Source organism: Dermacentor andersoni, chromosome 2 (assembly GCF_023375885.2).
Source record: "Dermacentor andersoni chromosome 2, qqDerAnde1_hic_scaffold, whole genome shotgun sequence".
In the NCBI taxonomy this organism is placed as follows: domain Eukaryota; kingdom Metazoa; phylum Arthropoda; class Arachnida; order Ixodida; family Ixodidae; genus Dermacentor; species Dermacentor andersoni.
In genome coordinates, this window is record NC_092815.1 from 82,106,654 (window position 1) to 82,124,219 (window position 17,566).

General features: G+C 50.0%; 1 protein-coding gene across 3 annotated transcripts in view; it reads right to left on the reverse strand.

Moving 5' to 3' along the window:
* Positions 1–17,566, reverse strand: part of LOC126541752 (insulin-like growth factor 1 receptor) — a 239,561-nt gene that overhangs the window by 134,664 nt on the left and 87,331 nt on the right. For all 3 annotated transcript variants that reach the window (XM_050188677.2, XM_055076895.1, XM_050188678.2), the window contains exon 2: positions 13,883–14,095. In XM_050188677.2, coding sequence (XP_050044634.1) covers positions 13,883–14,018 — 136 coding nt within the window. In that variant the 5' untranslated portion in view covers positions 14,019–14,095. The remainder of the gene's footprint in view (positions 1–13,882; positions 14,096–17,566) is intronic.

Consider the following 17,566-nt stretch of genomic DNA (forward strand, 5'->3'; position numbering starts at 1 on the left):
CGGCCTGTCGATGGCAAACAGCACTTCCGAACGAAAAGCTCTGCAAATTCCTCTTTTTCAAGTTTTTTTTTTTACTTCTCAATGAAAATAGACGTGAAAATCAATACGCTTCTCGTGCTCTCGCATCCCTTCAAACTTTCCCAGAATGGCTCAAAGATTATATATATATATAATGACGCACGGAGCTGACGAGTGGTCGGGTATATCAGCGGCCTGGGGCACGGTGAATGGCCGCACAGTCGCGGTAGGGGGCCCGAGGTTGCTGTCCGTGGCGGCGAACGAGCAAAGAAACGTAAACTATAATCGAACGCGAAAAGAAGCGGAGGGTATCCACGCGCACTTTAGCACGACGTGGCCGAATGCACGCGCAGCACTTCTGCGTCCCTCGGAGCGGTTATGTAAGGAGACGAGCTCCACATTCCAGACAAACAGGAAAAGAGGCGCGCGCGCGCATTCCAACGGCGATTTCGGCATACCGACCCGCCGCCCGTGCGCAGCTGTAGCGGCCCGCACGCATCAAACGCTTCTCACGATTCCGCCGGCGCGGAAAATCACGTTCCGCGCGTTCAGAACGCTTTCTTTCAACACTTAGCACACTTCTCAAACTATAATGGCGAACAGCTCTCTGTGGCGCGCCGTAGGGAAAGCAAGGAACGCGGATGCTTATACGCGTGACAGCGTTCCTGGAAATCGTCCCAAAGCCACATTCGTGTTAGTTTAAATAGGGCAACAGAAAGCACCTAACCTTCTACGGTACTTGTACTAAAATAAGACCCGAAATACACTACTCGGTGTTATACTTAATTTTTTTTCTCACTTTACTTACTCTTACTCGTTTTGGCTCATGCAAAACGATCGGAAGTAGCAAGCAAAGCTGACAGGAAACCAAAAGGCGCTGCCAAACTCGGCCGATCTACTTGCCGCAGTAGCACGCGTGTAGAAGTTCTGCCGCGGTAGCTCTCCCTGTATTGCCACAGCAAGTTATGCGCGAGTACAGAACGCCGTTGTGCAGACCAGGAGCGGCTATTGGGAAACATTTCGCACGCGTGGCTAAATGCACTCACACTATACGACATGAACTATCGCCGTTCATAGGGCTCTTCCGGCAATGCTTACATATTGGGGTTGACAACCACTAAGCTTTAACGAGGGGATACTGAAGCCTGGTTATCAATGCTACAGAGCCCGCTTATCTTTTAGATACAGCTTCAACGCTGTCTTTCAACGCACTGGAGCACGGATGGAGCGCTCTGAAATGACGACGTCGAATGTGTCGTTGAAAAGTTTCGCGCGAACGCATGTAAGTTACTGAACAGCAAGACGCCCACTCAAGAAGTTAAGGCGTTTCACGCAAGAGTCACTTCACTGGTCAGACGACGACTTAAATCTCGCTAGACGATTTATTTAACCACTCGATCCTGAATAAACAAAAATATAGGAGGATCTGGCTTCGAACTAGGCATGGATGGATGGATGGATGGATGGATGGATGGATGGATGGATGGAGATGGATGGATGGATGGATGGATGGATGGATGGATGGATGGATGGATGGATGGATGGATGGACGGACGGACGGACGGACGGACGGACAGATGGATGGATGGATGGCGTGCTATCAGCGTTAGAGCACTGCACGTTCCCGGGCTCGGGCTTGAAGCCACATGCACGGGCCGGACTCGTACACGCTGATTAAAGGGCCCATAAGTCGTGATTTCGAGCACAGGCGAACATTATGTATTGCATGGTCCAAGGCATTCTGTGCCGAGCTGAAGTGACATGAGCAGAAAGCTGGCTCTTCGTATACCTTAGCAAAGGAATTTGAAAACAGATGACGCTCTAATTTCTTTTCTTCCCTCAAAAACAAACATTGCTTCAACGTAAGGAAAAATAAATTAGACAAAAAACCGCTCTTCAAACTATTTCCCTGTTATCGCTATTGCGACTGCGCTATTAGAACTCTCATATTATTTGAGCGCTAACGCAAGGGGTGTCGCTTTCAACTTGCGCGTTTATTTCAAGATGCATGCCGGTGAATTCGCCTGTTTGAATGTATACGCATATGCGATCGCATGCTAAATGACCTGATAGAACCGAATCGTACGATCAAGGTATATGCATACGCAACAGAGGTAGCAATGAATGCTTAGCAATGAATGCCCGGGCCCAGGCCGGGCTTAGTAACACAGGCCCGAGGCGGACACAGTCTGGGAACCCCGGGCCCGGGCTGAGCTCGGTCATATACACCCGGGCCAGGGTTGGGCCCGTGCAGTGCTCTAATGAGCGTCCCCTTTGAAACGGGGCGGTCGGTTGTGCCACCAAGCTCTTCTTATTTTGCCTAATGTCCAATCTACATTTCCTGTTTCTTTTTTAACAAGGGACCACGTTTCACGTACCTGAAGATGTGGTGCCGCCTGCAGGTAAGCTGCAGGACGTGGCGGTAGGGTTTCCAACAGCCCCGAATTTAGCGAGAAATCCCTATATTCTGACTCGAGCGCGTTGAGACGAATATATGCTTGCGGAGGACTGAGCCAAATCTCCCTCAAGTGGGGGCGCCACGCGGTTGCTGAAGATACTCCTCAGCTTTGCCACTGACTATTCTTGCCAGTGAAAGAGTAGAGAGAGAGAGAGAGAGAGAGAGTGCGTGTGTGTTATCGTTAAGAGCTTGCTGGCAGATGTCAGAATCAAATGCTTGTGCCAACAAGTTATGCGGAGCTTGAAGTCAAGTTGAACTGCTGGAGATGAAGTTAAGCAAGATAAACTATGACAAAGTGCACCCCTCTCCCCGTCGCCACTCCACTCCAACTTCCCGACTGCAAGGTTTGGAACCCTTGTGACGTCACAAAAGGAGGTGGCGCTGCAGTCTATAAAAGATGAACGCGTCCTTAGTAGCGCCCAATAGTAATAAAAAGAAAATCTTCGACGGCACAGCGCTGTGTTTGTCTTTGTAATTATTGTCCCTTTTTTCGCCCTGTTAGTCCCCGATTAATGCGAAACTACACAACCAAGCAGAAAAGCTTAAGATCAGACGGTGATTAATCAATCCGCTGCATGCGCGTGATTTACGCTCCTTCGCAAAGACGAGTGTGATCTTCACCATCGCGGTACTGCGGTTAATTTTTTTTATTTAGAGACGCCGCTTTACACCTCAATTTCCAAGACGTAATCTCGCTCCAGCGATCTCGGAGGCAACGCGCAAAAGAAACATGGACGGCCGTCTGGAATCGACCGACGCCGCCACGCATGAAGGGCAAGAAGGGCCCGGCGAAGGAAAGAGAACAAAAAAAAGAACAGGAGGAAAAAAAAACATCCTGCGTGGTCGCATTCCTGGCGCACGCGCACGCACACACGCACGCACGCCGCCGCCGCCACGCCGGCCTTGTTTGACTGGACGCCGGCCGCACCGCCGAGGGCACGCCGCCGCCACGCCACGCTTTGCTCGCGCCACGCTTTTGCGCCGGCCGGCCCCGTTCCTCCTTCGTCATCGGCGAAACACGCGTCCCAGGGGCCGGAGCAGCCTCCACCAACGGCCTCCTCCTCCCTCTTTGCCCTCCCGCCGATCCTTGGCACGCCGCCGCTTCCCCTCCCCATCCTCCGGCCCAGCCGGCTGCTAGAGCGCGCCAACACACACACGACGGTCGCGCCGGCACCGCTTGACGCGCCAGTTGCCCACCAGCGACACCAGCACCACTTAATATGCGACACGCCCAAGTAGCGCGGGGGGGACACACGTGTTCTTTCCTTGGCCGCGCGACTGTTATCGCCGTATAAATGGACTCGCCTAAAAAAGAAAGCACGAGCTGGGGACTAATTTCCGGCATCCGAGTGCTTACTCAACCTTGCATCCAACATAGCAGAGTGTGGGTGTAGGCCTGTTGGTGATTCATGATTTTGGAAAGTTGCCTCAAGCAAAACACGAGACTTGAAGGAAGGGACAACACGAAGCGGTAGTAACTGGCGATTTAATGAAACGAACGCCAAGCTTGTGCACCCGAAAAGCAACTTAACACCAATAAAAAAAAACGCAGAGCGACCTTGAACAGGGGTGCAATACAAATATCAAGAAAACGCCGGCAAACTACTGAGGCACCGAACACATGTGTATCACATGGGAAGAAACAAAAGTTGACAGTTTTCGTAAAAAAAAAGCGCTAAAGACGAAGACGAAGGAACACATACAACAGGACTGGCGCTACTGATGATGCAGGTGATGGTAGGGTCTCTTTCTAGCTGGAAAGATTGTAAAGGCAGTGGCCATGCGACGCTTTAACGATGGTAACTGCGTTAGCTCGCCGTCAGTTGCGCTTTCTCAGAACTTTTGTTTCTTTCCGTGTGATACACACGCGTTCGCTGCCTCAGTAGTCTGTCGGCGTTTTCCTGGTATTTTGTATCGCACCCCTGTTTAAGGTCGCTCTGTGTCTTTTGTTCGTTTTTACGTCGCTTTTCGGGTGCACACGTGCGTCACATCTATAAAAGCTTGGCGCTCGCTTCATTAAATCATCAGTTGTCAGTACCGCTTCGTGCTGTACCTTCCTTCAAGTCACGTGTTTTGCTTGCGTCACCTTCCCAAAATAAAAAATCTTGCATCCAATCTGTGAATGCGATGCATTTTTTTTTCTTTTTCATTATTCGTCCTTTTAACGCAAATACGCCTCGCATACAGATTCGTTCGTCGAATAAAGGAAGTGAGTACGACAAATGTACATGTTGGTAAGAGATGTTTCGTCACCGTCCCTGGTGGCTGTCTTCGCTATCAGGTTTGTTATCGCGCCTGTTCTACTGGACCTGTGAAGCGCACGAGAGGCCTTGCGATTGCTGGCAGTGACCCACGGAAAACAGTGCGCGGCTGCGGAAACTGTGCCTACAACATCCTAACTCACTCGGCAAACAAACAAGAAAAGGAGATAGGCGGACGACGGCGCCACTATGTTTCAGCTACATAGGCAAGAGCGCCAACCGGCCAAACGTTCTTGCTTAGCGGCACACACGCGCGTCGCAGCGGACGAGCATCAATTCCAGACTGCGGAACGACTTCTCATAGCAACGCCTGGGCTATGACAGACGCCGTAGTGGCTAAGCACTAATTTCCACCGCCTGGGAATCCTGAACAAGTAAACAAACTACGCAAGGTCAGAGATACCGACACTCGCTTGGACAATGTGACAAGTTCAGACTGCGGAACGACTTCTCATAGCAACGCCTGGGCTATGACAGACGCCGTAGTGGCTAAGCACTAATTTCCACCGCCTGGGAATCCTGAACAAGTAAACAAACTACGCAAGGTCAGAGATACCGACACTCGCTTGGACAATGTGACAAAGTAACACATGTGCGGAAGCTGTTTGCGAGTGTTAGCGGACATTCCCCTGCGAGGGTGTTCACAATGACAGGTTCTTTACTCTTTTTCTTCGCTTTCATTCTAATATATTCTTCCTCCTTCTCCCTCCACAAATGCAAGTTAACCAACAGGGCACGTCCTTGAGTAACACAACACCACCTAGAAGCACCTAGAACTTGTTCTAGGTGGTGTTGGCTAACCTCCCTACTCTCCGTCTTCGTAACTTCTTTTAGAAAAAAAGCTATTTTATGTTGAAGCACAAAACTAGAACAACAATGCATTTCATCGGACACCGAAAATTAATATCTCGAAACTGGTGCAGTCGAGAGAATTGATTCCAAGTAAATACGCCTTGCGAACTCGACAGCTATAATTCGTAGATTTAAATATGTGCCGTAAAATCATTAAATACCAATTTAGTTTGCTAGGGCAATAATTACGTGAATTATTTAATCAGGCATTTTGATTTCTCGTAGAAGTAATGGACGCCTCATCGCTGGACCTCCTAAAAAAAATATGGTGTATTGCCTTCGTTTATCCATACACTACGGTATTTGTATTCACTTACCCAAAGTTTCCTGGCCCTGTATTGACACTGTCTGTTCATTGTTTTCACTGAATACTATAAAACTTATTTTTTAGCGCAACATTTCAATCCTAAATTATCCGCTTCCAGAACACGGATATTAGGCCAGGCGTTGCATATCACTTTGCCTGTCAGCAAGCAACAGAATGTCATCCGCATAAAACAAACCTGGAAGCTGCTGCAGAAGTGGCACACCCCAGCGGTGAACAATTAAGAGACGCGACTAGTTCTTCCTCTTCTTTCGTCTCCCGCTACAGATGGCTTCATTTAAGTTCTTTCGCCTCGTTGGCGCAAGCCTGTCACAGCAGCTAGAAGCATGACCGCCCACTCTAGGCGCGGTATCTTTCTCTGCTGTAGCATCGGCAGAGAGGAAAAACCCCTGAGGGCTGCCCGGTTTAGAATTCACTCGGGGCACTGCGCATTGTTTTGCCTTTGTAAACTCGCAACGCACACCGAGTTTTCTGCGACGGACATCAAAAAGGGTAGGGGAGTGAGCCAATAAGAACTATCGCTGTAAGAAAAAAAAAAGCGGAGTCACTTAGTACGACACCTATAGTAACCTTAGGTTATCTACTGAGCAATGGTGTCCAGCGTATTTCTTTCAATAACGCAAGTGGACGGCAACATGAAAGGAGTTACCGCTAAAGGAACACCTTAAACGCGCACCCGCTAGCTTTGTTTACGTGAGCTCGAAGCCTGCCGTTCGAATCAGAAGCCGGGCTGATCCCCACCGACCCGACCATGTTTACATGCATTTCACCAAGCGGCCGGGTGTAGCCAATCAACTGCGAGTACCAGAGAGTGGGGCTTAAATGATTCAGGAGAGCACGTTGTTGGGCGAGTCGGTCGTACATACTTAAGGAAGGGAACTGCGCTAAAAAAGACACGGACGAGTACTGTAATTTTGCGCCCGTCCATGTCATTACTCGTCCGTGTCTTTTTTAGCGCAGTTCCCTTCCTTTGGGCTTAAATGAACTCATCCCCGACCCAAGCCGCTGGCGTTTCCACGAACCATACGACCAAATTTTGTCGTGTTAATGTATGTGTAACTGCGGTCCAAGCACAAGACTTTTCTCTCAAAAGAACGATATGCGAAAAAGCGCGTAGCGTCCGTTTGGATGGCTTAATGACAGAGTGCTCGGCTTGTATGTACGTGCGTCATAGGAGGGTTTCCCGCATGATTGATTGATCTTGTTTATTCTTTCAGTATCTACAGTTATGTCCCTTTGCTGTCACCTATGGCCTCAAAACTACATGTCAAAACTACAATATGATGACGAGGCACGCCGTAGTGGGGGGCTCCGGATTAATTTGGACCGCCTGAGCTTCTTTAGTGCGCTTTAGTCCAGTACATGGGCGTTTTTTGCATTTCGCTCCCATCGAAATACTGCTACTGCTACTACTACTACTAACTACTGGCTGCTGCTGTTTAGTGCAAAAAAGCTTTGAAGAGCCGGCTGGCGGCGTGAAATGGGCGATTCACGGTTTCTTCTCCCTTCGTTCGTTCTTCGGAGAAAAGAACAACCGACGACAAGTCTCACGCTGCGCAGAGAGAACAGAAAAAGAATTCGTCGCGCCAGAGGCGCCAACTGACTGCCACACGAGCAGAAAGCGAGGAGGGAAGAAACACTGTGGAGCGAGGCGAGACGCCATTTCCTGAAAGGGCAGTAAAAAGAAAAAAAGGGTGGACGGAGCGAAAGAGCGGCGAAATGCAGGTCGGCGACCCCAACGCTGCAGCACCCAACACCCCCCGTGTAAGGGGCGCCGCGGAGGCCATTCTTGGACGCAGGAACACATCGCCCGACAGTCGCTCCCGTTTCGCTAGCTGACACCAGAGCGGGAGAGAAGTGGTTTTTTTTTTATGAGAAAGCGAAAGGATAGGCGCTATATTCTGAGAAGTGAACGAACGACGTGGCTTCGCCATTCTCATCCCGATCACGCTCCTCCCTCCCTTTCCGATACGGGTTCTTTCCCACTGCTTTCAGGCAGCAACAAAGGATTCTCAACCACCGGTCCACCTACTTACTCGCTGAAAGAAGCTGGGCGATTTTATCACTAAACTTTAATGGTGCGCAAATACTCGAATAGTCTCTCGGAATTCGATTCGTATTCGCCTTTGGAAATTTCCTATTAGAAGTTGTCAAACATCCGAGTCGCTTTCCTCGAATCTTCGTATTCTATTCCATCCGAAGATTTTTCTATAATTCTTCTATTCGGACACCTCTCTTAAGTATGTTTAATTATATTAAAAATAGTAGGGCGTATATTCGCTACTGCGTTCTTCAATTCCCGTAACCAACTCGTCCAGCTTCCTTCAACTACAGTGTTTCCCGTACCGGGCGCTAGCGCACCTTGCGCATACTTCGCGGTTCCTTGGCCCATATTTTCTTCCAGACTGTCCCTATTTCTCTGCACTCCCTCACGAGCAGTGTGTAACGCCGCGTTCGCTACCATGGCAACGCATCCATCGGCTGCCTCGTGCGGCGCAACATAGTACCGCGCGAAAGGGAAGACAGAGAAGCCTCGTCATGCAGTACACAACATCCCTTATTAGGAAGGTCCGATCGGTCCGAAGGCATGACCGCTACCCTGTGTCAATGTGTGGGACGATCACGCCACGCTTAATTGCGGCACGGGACGGGCTTCGGGCGACTGCTGGCAAATATATAGCCTTCCTGGCACATCAAAGACACCGAGGAGAGGCGCGAATGCCGGGCATACCCAGAAAGAAGTAGCCCAAACAAGCACGTAGCGGCGTTGCGCGCTTAACGTTGCTTGAAGCCTTATTGTTCACATTTCGCAGAGCCAGACTGGCAATGTTTGCAGCAGATTTCGGGGGGAAATAATTCGAGTCTTCAAGGACCTGGCCCAAAGAAATCATTCTCAAGGACTAAAGCCCCACGACACCTGACAGCTTGAAAACGAAACATTGCCCTGTTCCTAATACAACGAACACAAACACGCAAATGAATTACACACGGCTCCTCGCTAAGCCTTCTTCGAATAAATCATCACCACAAACAAGATAGGCCCTGAGATTACTCTTGGCTTGCGTAAGTCAGATAGACAAATAAAATCCACTAAGCTGAGTCGAAAGTAAAAGTCAACAATTTTAAGTACACCTTGAAACATACAATACCTTTTCAAGGCCTCGCAAAACGGCGATTTCACATTCAAGGGTTTTCAAGGATGGCTACGAACCCTGGCCCGGACGTATTCTCAGAATGTCACTTTCCGCGATACCACTTTCAGTGCGCGCGTATTGGCTCGTCGAGCAAAACGTCACGCGGCAGTATCGCCGATAGCGATCGTCCGCGTATACGTCCCCTGCAGAGCACCGGCTTCAAGACTGTGCTTAACTTAGATGTTTACAAGTGTTCCTGTCGCATAGGAAGCGCTGTGCGGGCTAAACCAACGCTACAGGTATCGAGGAGACCATCGAGCGGCCGGGGAGGCATAAAGCCAATGGCTGGGCTCCATCTACCGAAGACACCAACAAGAACGAACAAACAACGAACCGTGTCAAAGAAAAAACGCTGAAGGCAATAAAGAGGAGACAGGCCAGGCGGGACAACGGATTGACGTCACACCAACTGTCCCCGTTCGTGTCTGTTCCGCCATGTGAACAACGCGTTTACCCCCCGACCAACTAGCTTGCCCCAATTAAAGAAAGAAAGAAAAACACCTTGTTACAAATTGTTTGTAACCTTGTTTACGCCCCGCCTCACACCCTCTGCCCTTTAGAAGAACCCCACCTATATATACTGTGGCGAGGAAAGCATATGTCGCCTTGAAGAAGACAAGTCCACTTGTCGAAACGTTGGCTCCTGCATTCACCTTGTTCACGTTTTGCTCATCGTCTTGAATTTCCATCTCCCGCATTCCCCGTCTTTTCTCTGGCTTGTTACAACGTAAATTACAAGCCCAGTACAGGGGTCATGTATACACTTCAGCGGTGTTTCGGTGACGCACCAATAATTTCTTTCTTTCTTTTTTTAAATCCCACTGACAACTCTTTTGCAGCTGGTTCCGCTCGCCGCACGCAGGCTGTCCGAACAGCGAGGCTTTCTGCGCAGTTCCAGGGCCCCGCAAACGAATACGTCACTCCTTGTGTCGCCCGCCGCAAAACGGGTCGCGCAGATCGATCGTAACGCTAGCCGCGGTGAGGCCAGGCGCGCAGATGCGGTTACATTTACAGAAGACCTAGGGTGCGATCTTCTACGCATTCCAAAATAGAACGGAGGCGATTCGTTCCACCGAGCCAAATACGATTCGTCAATTTGAACCGTGCCGAACGCCATGACGTCAATTGTGACGTGATATTTGCTGTCAATCATTCCGTGTCGTCTGCTATCGGACGAACGGAACGGAACATACCGCCCATTTCGTGACGTAAAGAACGAACCGCCACCGTTCTATTTTGGAACGCGTACAAGATCGCACCCCTAGTGTAAAGGAACAGGCAGATAGCGCAATTCTATTCCTTCTGGATTACTCACAGAGACGCACATTACTCGCACGAGAAATCAAACCGCACAAATAACACAACTTCACTAATTACATTTAAAACTATATTAGAGCACATCCTGCAATTAACGAATCGTAGCCGGTGAGATCTCAAGGCTGGCATCAGTTTTGCGATGTGACTTCCTAAATTGGCCTTCAAGAAGCGCCGATTTTCCGGTTAAATTTTGCCCTTCGCTGCTTAAAACCATGTACAGGTCAGTGGGACGTATACGTCCCACTTTGTGATATGCATGAAAACGCTTCGCAGCCGACACGGGACGCGTTTATCGCATTTGTTAGGCGCTGTCCTTCGTCTTAACTTTTCAACGCATCGTGCGGGAAGTGGGTGCTGGGTGGCGACAAGCGGTACAAGAGCAGGAAAAATCATAGTTCCGCACTAAAATTACTAGAGAGAACTCTGGCACTGTGCTCGTTCAGCCACCATAAGAATTATGGTTAGTACATGGGTTTGTCTGATCTTCATGTTGTGGCTCCATTTATTACGCTTTATCTGCCTTCATTGGCCTAAATATCGAATAACTCTATATTGTTTTCCCTTTCAATGCCGAAAGCAATAAAAGTAAAAGCAAAATCGTTGTTAAGTAAGACGGTTCTGCTTGTGAATGCGTCCGTGGTTTCCATACTGGGCTTCTGTGCTAGAGGTTTTGTGTACGAATCTTGCCATCGGACAATTTTTTATAACGTTAATTTTTATTTATGTAAGACACGTTACCTTCTTAACGATAAGTCCTTTTCAATCCGTTTCACGAGTGAAGTGGTCTCAGACATAGGCCAGACGTGGTTCTGATGAGATCCTAAAGGGTCGGTGAGATAAATGAGTGCCGCCTTTTGAAAGACCAAGCGGATGGGCCTTGAGAACTATGTGGCTTAACTGAACAAATCTCAACATGCGAACTTAAGTGAACAGTTAATTAAAGGTTCATTATCCAGATTTTGTTCACTCAAACATTTACTGTGACCTCGTGCTATGATCGCCGCCTTCTCGAATAGTTACATACCTCAGGTAGTAGAACTGTGCTATTGTCACCGGTAATTTCTTTAAAAAGGAAAATCCTGCTAAGGCAAAGAGAAAGTCTGGTACACTGCCCGACGTATTTTTTTTTTTTTTTTTTCGTGCATGTCTCCGCCCGACGCATTCAGTGTTTGAAAACGTGGAGCTAACTTTCCGGCGAAGCAGTTTGCCAAGCTCGGGGAGCCGGAGTCGTTTCTTGCAAATCAGCAGGTACGAGTAAACATAGTTTGCTTGTCTTGTGGCATCTAAAGTTGAATCGTGGCTCCTATAATGAAAACATGCGCAAGAGACAAGCCCCCAGCATATGTAATGAAGAGAAGCGCACTTCCAAATGGTAAATTAGGAAGCCTATATACGATTTATAACCATTTATATACATTAAGGACACGCATTTCCTTTTCGCGTACTGTCTGAATAAATTTTGGTGAGGGTATGCGTACACTGGAATGATGCCCGCTCCCGTCATTTGTGCCAGGCAAGCGGCCGCAGTCCACCGAATGAAACGTTTCGTCCCAACAGTACCACTGTCCCAAGTGGTGGCTCAGTGGCCGTGGCGTTGTGCTGCTGAGCAGAAGGTCGCGGTTTCGGTTCCCGGCCGCGTCGACCGCATGTCTACGGAGACAAAAATGCAGAAACGCTCGCGTATCGCGCTTCAGGTGCACGTTAAAAACGAGGGAACTGCAACGTCCGCATGCCCTGCTCCTCCGCGAGGACTAGGCAGTGCTAAAAGCTATTGCCAACACGGCGACCGCACATTCCCCCATGACTGCGTTGTGATCACGCATCGCCCATGCAGCCAGCCCCAGTTGCCGATACGTCACGGGGCGCAGAATCGCAGCCCCTTTGTGAAACTTTTCCTGGTATTCCTGGAAGCGGCCCCAAATCACCGGGTGTTCCCGACTATGCGGGACATTGCCCGCCTATATATTGGAGCGCCACGAGCCAGACTGAGCGCCCGCCTCCAGCCAACACCCTCTAGAGGTGTTGCTCCAGCCCCGCACTGTGCGGCGGGCGAGGAGGACATCGAGGCACCCACCTATTGTAGATGGCAGCTGCTCACTTTCTCGTGCAACGTACGCTAAACCCTGCACGCATCCAGAGACAAGGCAACCTTTCCCCTGCATGTATTGCCATGTGGTTGTCTCTTGTTGCGCAACACTTCACTACACGTGGAAGCACTTGTGGAGCAAGATACGAAGCGTCGGCGATTTGGACGTGACCTTGCGCGTTACCTGGCTTAAGACAGGACGGTCGCAGAGTTAGCCAGGCTTGCTCTCATCGTAACTCATCATCTTATTCTCTTCTTTACTTGTAAATAAATACGTTCTTGTAAATAAATACACAAAGCTCGCCCTCTTTTCCTGCATGGTGGCGACTGCCTTCACAGGGGAGTCTATTTATAGATTTTTGCAACCGGAGTCTCTGTCGTCGGCACGTGCCATGATACGGAGGTGGGGTCGACCACCAGGTGCTACGAAGATGGGGTCACTGGGTCAATGACAGTTTTAGGAACCGCAGATAGGGGCTTGGGGCAAGTTCATCGGACGCGTATTTCTCGCTGAACTTGGCCCCGCTCTCGTTTTCAGCTTTGCGGACTCCAAGCATACCAACAAAAATAACGACCGGTAAACTTGCTGTGGCACATCTTAGAAATAACTCGGAGCTGCCGAAACATTGTTAGGTGCAGAAGAAAACTAATGTGCAGAGCGCCGCTCTGACCAAGAGAAAAAAAAAATACATGCGTCCGGAATACTTGATCGAGCGGTCTGAAAGCACAACGCCCGAGAACAAAGACACCGAAGGTGCGAAGTGTCCCCTTATTTCCTACCCGTGTCCCTGTTGTTCGTTAAGTGACGAAAAGTATCACAACTATCCCCGAGAACCCTGCGGCTCTTCAAACATTCATAAGGCATGCTTGCTAACGGAAAGCGCAATGTGTGCGTGTTCCTCCTCTCGTGTGTAGTGTGAATCACAGCGCCTTCCATTATCAAGTATACCAAGACCAACACGGCCAATCTTCAACTTGAACAATTTCAGAGGGCAATTTTTTTTTTTTTAACCAACCGACAAGGACAACACCGCGTCGTCGAACACGGGACAACCGCGTCTGTCCGGTGTTATTCGGTGCAGCTGTGGCTCCTTTAGTGCGTCACAGATTCCAACCCTTGCTGCAAGTCACTTTCGGTCGAGGTAGAGGAATGCTGCGCATACACGCCAACAACGGCCAGCAAAGCCGCTTAATCCAGCTCCAAACGCGCAGACCGCGTGCCAGCTCCCGGGGCGCTTCCGGGAGCCACGTAAGATTGAGTAAGATTAGTCGAACGTCAGGCGTAGCGCCAAACCGAGGGCCGCGGGGAAGTCGGGCGATTCGCTCGCATCGGACAGGCCCGTGCCAAGAATACACAAAAGAGAGACTCACGCTCGGGCGGCCAGTCGTGGTGGGCGACGGGTGCGGCGGCGCTTCGGCCCAGCGCCGGCGCCGGTCCCAGCGCCAGGAGCAGCAGCAGGAGCGGAGGCGCAGCGCGCAGCAGCGCCCCGAGCCGGACACCAGCCATGGGCCCGCCGCTACATGAACGGGGCCAGCCGCCGGGCCAACCCCTGTCGCCGCACGACGACCTCCTTCCTCTGCCGCCTGCAACGAGAGGCATCACCACTTGAAAACGCGCGCAACAACTTGCGAGCCAAACTCGCTAGCAAGGCGTCGCGGGCACAGGATCGACCCAAGGACATGCACGCCCGGACAGCTAAACTTCAGCAACCCTTCTTACGAACTACTTGTCTTGACTAACACATAATCTAGTACTAAGTACAACGTATCGCGGTAGTTATCATGGCCCTGTTTTCTGTACACGCATTCCAGCGTCCACAAACACGAAAGGGGAAAAAAAATGGCTATAACACCGCGGCGACGCGTAGGACGAGGACGCAGAAAGAGACAAAAGAGAAATCCAGACGCAACGTGTTTGCTTCGCTTCTCTATCCTACGCGATAATGTCCCCCACGGTATCCACTAAGTATTAATCACAAGCCTAGCAGTCGGCTGTGTGCCCGGAGCATCTACAACGACACGCACGCACACATACACACAGTAACGGCCGCAACTTGGACTCGTGCGGAGCGCAGCCGTTGGAACACTGGCGCCTCGTTGAACAAAGCGAGGGTATAGCAATGAAAGCGGCGCGTTTCAGCCCCGATTCTATGACAAAAGAGGAAGCACCCCGCGGGGCGAACCGGTCACCTGAACACGATGTGGCGGCCTGCTGCTGCTCAGTTGCACATCGTTTGTCATGCAAAGGTTGACAGGAGCCAACGGATGAAATCCGAAACATGACGGATGCAAGCAACAAAAAGAAACCCGGGAGACGTCCGCTTCGCGCGACCCTGGTCACCCACTCTGGCGGCCACAAGTCGCAAAAAAGGCGGATCCGTCTGCGCGAAAGGCTCATTCGAAACTGACCACGAGAAAACGACTGCGCCTGCTGAAATCGGTGGCGCAGACCGGAACGCCTGGCTAAATCCCGACTCGCTCGTGGACATTTTCCCCTAGCATTGTCAACACCTGTTTGAACCCTTTCTCCCTCCCTACTTCCCCGTAACAAAGAAAGAAGCGGTACAAGCTCTCGGTACAGAAGCTGACAACAGCTAATCGTCCGTGTCTGAGCTCTAGGCTCTTTTTCCACGCTCACCGAATTCCAAGAAGCCGATCAGTGAACTGAGTGCCACTTGGCTTCTCACAAAATTACTAGAAGGAACTCTGGCACTAGTGTGTACGGAAGCTGCAAGCATGGCCGCTCTGCCAGCATGGGAATGATTGCTCGTAAATAACTGATTTACATAAACTTCATCGTCCTGGCTTCGAACAGCTTCGTGACTTTGAAAAGTGATCACACTCAACAAAATATTGCGCTATACATGATAACCGTATCATTACCGTATATGCACGAATACAACACAAGATTTACAATATAGATATATAGACACGTCGTATAGATATATCTAGACGCGGCCTCAGAACGCGAATCGCGTTATATTCAGATTCATGACAAAAACACACCTTTTTTTTTTTTCTTTTCTGGTGCTTCAAATTGTAATTTGCCTACGCGTTACCGCGATCGCTACCGCGTACCGCACCATGTTCGAACACGCGCAATCAAATTCGGCTCTGCCGTTTTCGATTGCAGCGCGAGCACTCCTTAAGTGTTGCCCGTCCATTAGCCTTGGTGGACGACGCCATTTTCGCCGACAGTGACGTCAGTAGTGACGACGGGTGAACTGTGCATACACTCGTCCTGTATTTTGAGACGGCAGTTCACAGTAACGACGAATAAAGCGCCCTGCCGGCACCCGCTCTTATGCGTCGATTCCGGTTTCTCTGCGGCGTCACTTCGCGTTATAACCAAAATATTTTCTTGTTCGCGTTATATTTAGGTGAAAATACGTAATTCGCAATGATTAGGCTTCTGCGCAGAAACTTAGTGTCTTCGTGCGTTTAGAAAATTATTCTCGCTTGGAAATTTAGAAAGACCAAACAATACACAACGCTGCAGGAAGGTCTAAAGCTACAAGCACGAAGGTTGGACAAAACCACGTACTACTACTCACCGTTCCCACGGCAAATGGGCGATCAAGGGAGCGAAGTTTGCTCCAGTAACATTCGCAGGAAAATATACAGAGTTGTAGCCTCTAAACCGTAACTTTATCAAACGCCAGTTTTTTTATCACCCATAAACGCTATCCAGTCTGCTTCGTTTTGTGGGACAGAAAGATTAAATGTAGGGTTTCTCATTTTCGGACAAGCGCACGCTCACAGCTGTCAAGACACTACATGGAACTTAGGGACCTTAGAAATTCCGTATACCCCAACGGCTTAGCGTAACCAAAACACGCAAACTCCGCTCGAGTTCCAACGTTTCCAAGACACCCTGCTTTGGGCGTCCTCTACTGCACCGTCGCATGGCATAAACCTTGCTGTGCACGCAGGGCTTCTCTCGTCATGGAAGCCACAGGACAGGGAGCCCCGCATACATCGCTCAGGTTTCAGTGCGGATCCAGTTTGCACGGCTATTCGTTTGTGTGGCAGCCACAACCACGCCCCCGTCTTGTTTATCGACACGGCCCAACTCGACTCTGACGCATAGGGTTGTGTCGCGTACGTGTGGCCACTGTGGTTGTGGTTGTAGGAAGAAATGAAGGAATAAAAGAATTCCGCATACCGCACCGGCGATGGCTAACATCTGAGCAAGAAGGGTGCTATAAAAAGGGAAGGCTCAGGAGGGACTATACTTGGCATACTTACGGTATTCACAATACTGGCTATCAGCGCAAATTACTCGGGAAATGCGCCGGGGGCATTGCGAGCGCATACCTGCTAATGGGCGGCATACGCTATTGTGCCCATCGGCCGCTGTGGATAGAGTGACGTTCCAGAAATTTTCAGGGTCCCCAACTCTGTTTACGGGCCAGTGCGAAGGTCACCTTGAAGTGTGCATCAACTCACCCCCGCCACCTTCAACCTCCCATACATGCGCGTACACCGATACCTGGCACGAACAGGTCTGGGCGTATCCCGCGTGTCTTCCTTCGCGGCACGCCTCCGCAGCGGAGAGTGAGTGAAGAACTCCTTCCCATGAATGAAGTGGTACGGTTTTAGAAGATTTTCGCTCGGGAATAATGGTCGCTCCTTCCACAGTCAGATACCAGCTGATTCCCTACGTGTATTTCCTGCTTTCGTCTTCTGCCAATCGAGATCCGTGGACCCGTTTGAGTTGCTCGGAAAAAGAAAACAAATGCCGAGGCCAGTATATTACTCTGGTGTAGTGTTTATTTTTATTTATTTTTTTCAACATCGCCGCAATAAGCAGTTGGCTGCGCTGAGAAGCACCCCCCCCCCCCCCATCCCCCCAAATAAAGGTTCCTGTCCAGGAGATACATCTATTTCACACAAGCAGGAAGCGTACTGAAGGAAAAGGGGCATCGTAGCCCCGATGAGCTCTCATAGTATTTTATTTCTTTATTCAGTACTAACCAGGAAATTGGCTTTCTGGCAGCCCGCTCTCTCCCGCACTCTCTATCTCTCTCTCTTACTCCACCCTTGCGAAAGGTC